The sequence below is a fragment of the Salvelinus sp. IW2-2015 genome, linkage group LG14 (genome assembly GCF_002910315.2).
Source record: "Salvelinus sp. IW2-2015 linkage group LG14, ASM291031v2, whole genome shotgun sequence".
Lineage (NCBI taxonomy): Eukaryota > Metazoa > Chordata > Actinopteri > Salmoniformes > Salmonidae > Salvelinus > Salvelinus sp. IW2-2015.
The window spans coordinates 14,077,756-14,083,968 of record NC_036854.1 but is presented as its reverse complement, the minus strand read 5'-3'; the positions used below and the strand labels follow the sequence as shown (position 1 = coordinate 14,083,968).

General features: G+C 41.6%; 1 protein-coding gene across 1 annotated transcript; it reads left to right on the top strand.

Moving 5' to 3' along the window:
• The first annotated feature begins 4,252 nt into the window (after positions 1 to 4,252).
• Positions 4,253 to 5,837, top strand: LOC111973122 (cbp/p300-interacting transactivator 2). Its single transcript, XM_024000364.3, has 2 exons — positions 4,253 to 4,405; positions 4,742 to 5,837. The coding sequence occupies exon 2, from the start codon at positions 4,750 to 4,752 to the stop codon at positions 5,452 to 5,454; it is 705 nt and encodes a 234-aa protein (XP_023856132.1). The 5' UTR covers positions 4,253 to 4,405; positions 4,742 to 4,749; the 3' UTR covers positions 5,455 to 5,837.
• Positions 5,838 to 6,213: the final 376 nt, after the last annotated feature.

The following is a 6,213-nucleotide window of genomic DNA, read 5'->3' as shown; positions in this document are numbered from 1 at the left end:
GAGAGAAGAGAGAGAGAGAGAGAGAGAAGAGAGAGAGAGGGAGAGAGAAGAGAGAGAGAGGAGAGAGAGAAGAGAGAGAGAGAGAGAGAGAGAGAGAGAGAGAGAGAAGAGAGGAGAGAGGAGAGAGAGAGACATGGTTTATCCATGTGCAGCTGTCTTGGCTCTGCCCCTTTGCTGTGGCAACTTTCACTTTCAACTTACTATTTAACCTCAGATTATGGCAGGTGCATCTGGCCGCTTATTTGTTTATGCCACTCCAGCCAGAGAATAAAACCTTTCTGCAGAGGGAGAAGTGGCCAGCCAGCCCACGTAGCACAAACACAGAGCAGGCTCTTTTACAGCCTGTAGCAAGTAGCAACTGTAATGTGAAATTTGAGCGAAGCCCTGCCACCCAATCGTTGAAACCGTTGCAGCATCACAGGCCAATTGAGAGAGATTATTTTATAAAAGTTGTTTCTTCACATGCTTGCAGTCTGGTGTCCACGCACTCATATTGCTACAGCAGAGTTGCTGATCACATACTGTAGCTTGGCTAATATTTGAACTTTTTTGCTTAGTGCAAGGGAGTGAAGCTAACGGGTTGTGAACAAGAGCAAATGAGCTGGCTATGCTGCTTGTAAGCATATCATGTAAAGAGGTTAGAGAGTTGTAACTGTTTAGTGACTGTTCAATATTGTTCACTATATAATAATGAGAACCCACTCGGCACAGACATCAGTTCAACATTTTTCATTTACATTTGGTTGAGTTGTCAACTAATGTCAATTCAACATGAAATAAAAAAAGAAAATGGCATTAAAAGTAGGGTGAAAAAAGGCCAACGTTTCCTTATATGAATTACTTTTTTCGAATCCAATCGGTTTTCCACGTTGATTCAATGTAACCACATTGAATTTTTGTGTTGAATTGATGTGGAAACAACGTTGATTCAAGCAGTTTTTGCCCAATGGGAAGTCTCCCTCGTGTACCATTATTTCAAGGGAAATAAAATAGAATGGAATTTTCTGCCAGCCTGTGATCATACGATTACAAATAAGCCTTTTAAAACGGCATCTCTTCATGATCTTTGACATTTATCATCATTTACATCCCTTGTTGAAGAGATTATCTAGTGAGAATATATTTATAACACACATTAACATGGTTTGAAAAAAAACTATCTTTTGTTCAACAAAATCATTCGAAAAGTGTTCAAATCTGTACTTAAAGACACATGCATGCACACACAGACACACGGAGAGACACAGTTCCCCCTCTAACACACACACATTAAACCCAACCAAATCAATGATTCGGTCTACTCCTGGTTGCCTTCGGACTGATCAAGTGCCTTGGAGGGCCGTATCCTCAGGCGGGTTTAATATAGCTGGATATGGGCAGTCAGAACAGACCACAACAGAAGAGCTTAATACCTGTAAGACTGAGGTTTAACACCTGGATGTGCAGGCCTAGCTAAAACCACACAGCGCTTGGCTGTATGGAAACCGTATCCAGAGGGCTCAGCTGGATACTAGTTTACTGTGCTTAATGATGGACTTGTGCTATTGGAGACTATTGCAGCCTTCTTTCTCTGGTTTATTAAGAGGCATAAAGCAGTACTTTCTGATTCATTGACATCATAATGGCCCCAGTGGGTTTACTGGTTGGTTGGTTGCACTGCACAGCAGGAAATAAAACACAGGGGCTTCTAAAGAGATGAGTATAATGTCACACTACAGTGGATTTAGGGGGGATGGTGTGGATTTTGAGTCTAATATTTTTTTGCAACGGATGAAGAGGAAGGGAAATAAAATATGCCCAATGAATTAAACAGTGAACAGCCCATTAAAACATTAATAAAGCAGGTCGCATTTCCTTTCAAACAAAGAGAGCCAGCCAGAGCACCCGAGTGATTTGCAGTGGCACAAATGTGCAGTAGGTTTCCAACATACTGTATGGTTTAGTGGGTGTAGGCTCATTAGTTCTATTCCCCAATGGGGTTGAGTGAGGCATGACGTTGGGATTAAACCACTGAGGAATGCTATTGTCCCTCCACATTCAACAGTTGGAAAGGGGAAGAAAACTGTACATTTGAAAAGGATAGACCAATTAGTAAAAGGGTAGAAGCATGGGTATACAAGACACAGGCTGGCTGGGGGAAAAGCCAGGCATTAAGAGTCTCTTTTACCATTATGTACAGAACTGCACTACAGGTATTATGTATTAGTCTACGGTGCCTGAGAGGCAATAGTTCACCATTGTGGGATCTACTTTATAATAATATCAGTCATATCACCTAAGGTGGTAAAATGCATGTGGTTTGTTTGCCAAACAGAATATGCAACATCCCTTGGAGGAATGTGGTGAGAGACTGGAAATACAACAAATGCCTTTTAAGTTGTAGCCAGAGACAATACAGTATCATAACTATTAGGGTACACTTTTAAAAGAAAAGTGGCAATGGAGACCTGGGTGCTTCTATAGAGGAAACAACATTGATTCAACCCTAAATGTGTAAACGGGTTTTCTATTTTCCCTCAGCCACTTTCCAGATCTGTGACTCAAATGGCATTTCACATAGACGCCGCCTGCCGAGGTCTCCGAATCCCCAGCTCTCACTTTTCACACGATGGTTAAAGAGTTTCCCTCCAGCTAGGAGCCATGCTTTCTAACTAAGCATGGCTAACTGCAACAGAATCCACCCATTCCACACTGTGTGCTCCACTTGCTAGCCCCTTTCATTTTCACACAGTCAGCTGAGTGCACTCACATACCGAGCTCCTCTTCCCTCACTCTCTGTCAACACTGGTTTCCAAACACACTCAATTGAAGTCAAGAGAACAGTTAGTCACTCTGTCATGACGAGGTGATAAAAATGTCCTATGGTAGATACAAAAGCATTGGAGATGGTGACTCAGAGTAGCAGTTTTATATTCTAGGTATGAATTACATTTATATTACTACATTATAACCAGGCTAAAATTATGCTGCACCCAAGCAAATTCCAAGATTAATTTAAATTCACACATATCATGCCATCATCATATGCATGAGCCACCATCACTTTAGTATTTACATACTATTCTGCAAATAAAACGCTGTGTACAATCATGCATTGCTAATTTTCCTCCAGTGTGACACTGGTAATTGGCAGGCAGATCCCTGCAAGGTCACTTTAAGAGCCTTGTGTAATATGGAGCTGGCTTTGTACTCTCAGGAAAAGCCATGGTAGATGTGTTTGTGTACAGCAGTGGGCATCATCAGTGTTGAGGTGATCAGGTTTGTTTACAGAGCATGGAGAAGTTTGGCTGTTCAAGACACTGGTGGCAACTGCTACAAGCAGAGTGCAAGTCCACAGAGGCGTTTGGATATGCGTAAAACATGGAATGTGCAAGGACTTAAGGGGCAGCGGACAGATTTCCATTGTTCAATATGGATTCATGTGTCACTTCACATGTCATTTGTAAATACTGAAAATACTAAGTCATGCAAATGAACTAGTAGACTGTTAAAGGGCTGTATGATGTGTATCCTCCGTATAGCCTACGTTTCCAGGACAGATTATATAGGGTATTTTCATCCATAGTGAGAGATAGATGCACAATTATCATACCCCCCAAAATGCATCGTGTGCGGGGAATATGGGACCAAATACTAAACGTTTGACTACTTTAATACAAATATAAATTAATTTGTCCCAAGAATGTTGGTCCCCTAAAATGGGGGGGACTATGTCATTTCTAAACGGTTCACCTGGTATTGTATCTTTTCAGATGCAAAGTGCTGGAGTACAGAGCCAAAACAACAACACATGTCACTGTCCCAATACTTTTGAAATTCACTGTATCTAATTTGTATTTAGGCTGATCAACTGTGGATACACCTATTCATATCCTAATTATATTGTTTCATGAGTTGATACATGTTAAGGTCTGGACCTCTGCCACAAGAGTAAATAGATTATACTCTGTCCATTAGGTAATTTTTTACCTCTATGCGCAAAAGTGAGGGACAGCTTCTATGCATGTTGATCTTTCCAAAGCTGTGAAATGTGAATCCACGTTTTGCCACTCTTGCCTTGAACAGAAATAGCTGCAATGAGGTAATGTGTGCCTCGGTGTTGCTGCTGTGAACGCGGGAGACGTTTGGTGCGAAGACTCTCCTCCACCTTTTGCGCGATCCTGAATCCAGACTTTTGTCTCGTCAGAGTCAAGACTCGGTTGCTCCGCCCCTGACTGCTTGTATATCAGCACTGGATGAGAGCGGTTGAAACAGTTTTGTATTTTTTTGAGCTGAGTTTGAAAATACACCATCTTGATTTTCAGAATGCACAGCATTCACTGAGTTGGGATTGCAAAACTGGACTGATACAGTCACTCGCCTTGTGCTGACAGCGGAGCCACATCCAAGGGATCCCGTCAAAGAGGTAAAGAACGAGTTTTGTGTTTGGAGTGAGTTGCGGAAATTGATTCACTGAAAAAAGGAAAGTAATTACAATGTCACGGAGACATTTGATACAACCTTGCAGCTCTGTTTATTGTGATTCAGTCTGCAGTTACATTGTATACATACATAGTGTCTAAAATTAATGTTTTGCATGGGATTTGTTTCTAAGTAGTTTTTAATATAATAATTTGGAGGCTTTAACTGCAAAGATATTTACTGGGTGATGATCGTTTTCATTGTGCGTAAATTATTGGATAGCCTGTTTTTCTTATCCAGTCGATGCATATTGAATGTTTTGTATTTTAATTTGTGACAGCTTGGGGAATGGTAGACCGCATGATGGCAATGAACCATGGACGATTCCCTGAAGCTGTGAATGGTCTCCACCATCACCACCCAGCGCGCAGAATGGGCATGGGGCAGTTTTCGAACCCACTACACCATCAGCAACAACAGCAGCAGCATGGCTACACTACTGGTATAATGGGAGATCATTTGCACTACGGAGGGGGCAATGTAACAGCTAACCACGGAATTCGGCATTCGGTGGGGAATGTAAACGCTGGACACCCAAACGGCAATATGCCTCCCGGAGCGCGCTACAGCTCTCAATTTGTGGCACCCGCCGCCGCCGTCCCCACTCAAGGACAGCTCGCGGCAAGTATGCAGTTGCAAAAGCTCAACACGCAGTACTACAGCCACCATACTCACCCCTCTCACCATCATTATATGCATGATTTGCATCCAGCGAATCATCAAGTTAACGGGACAGGACAACAGTTCAGAGACGGCAACGCGAAACACAGCACGTCCAGTTTGCCTCCACAAGCGCATCATGTGCCTGCAGCAATACTGCCCCCCAACGTCATTGACACGGATTTTATTGATGAGGAGGTCTTGATGTCTCTGGTCATTGAGATGGGGCTGGACCGAATAAAGGAACTACCTGAGCTGTGGTTAGGACAGAACGAGTTTGATTTCATGACAGACTTTGTATGTAAGCAACAGCCAAGCCGAGTGAGTTGTTAAATCTCACTAAGTGGACTTATACAGTCATCTACTCAAACAGACTTCTAAAGCATTCCTTGTTGTCCCCTAAACTCGAACATTGAGAGAGAAGATCTGCAATACACCAATGGAGAACCATTGAAACATGTACTATACCAGATTATATATTCCTCAAATATTTTGGGGTAATAGACATATACTGCAGACATAATGGAAATGAGTTTGTTTGATGTAGGAATGCACTACAATCTCAATTGAATCTTTGCCAGAAAGACACATTTTTACATCCATGCTATGCATCGTTACTTCAAGCTAGAATCCTTAGTTGCTACATCCATTTTTGGACTTAGAAATTAATTATATATATATATACCCATTGATTCTTGAAGAATATAACTTATAAATGCCTCATGAGCTTAGTTCAACTGTGATACCCCATCACCCAAAGGAAAAATATGAGCCCCTTTTTTGTAAACAATGTTAATATAAACAAACACTGTATAGCCTCAACATGATTAACTATAATTTTGATATAATGGGTGGTCAGTCCTTGCACCAATAGCTATGTCTATGAATTTGAGAGTGGTTACATTTCTATTGGCCCATTCCTCAGCTTTTTCTTTTACCAAAACAGAGTGGGGGTGCCCACTTTGTTATTGTTTCAATTAAGGATTCTAGCTTTAATTGGACAACAGAACATGTGAAATCAAGAAAACCTTTAGATGAGTAGAGTTGTCTGCTTATTTGAATAGGCCTAGTTCTGGAGGAAAATAGAGCCGT

Excerpts from the sequence above, each read along its gene's own strand:
- LOC111973122 (XM_024000364.3), top strand. The coding sequence starts at position 4,750 with ATGGTAGACCGCATGATGGCAATGAACCATGGACGATTCCCTGAAGCT.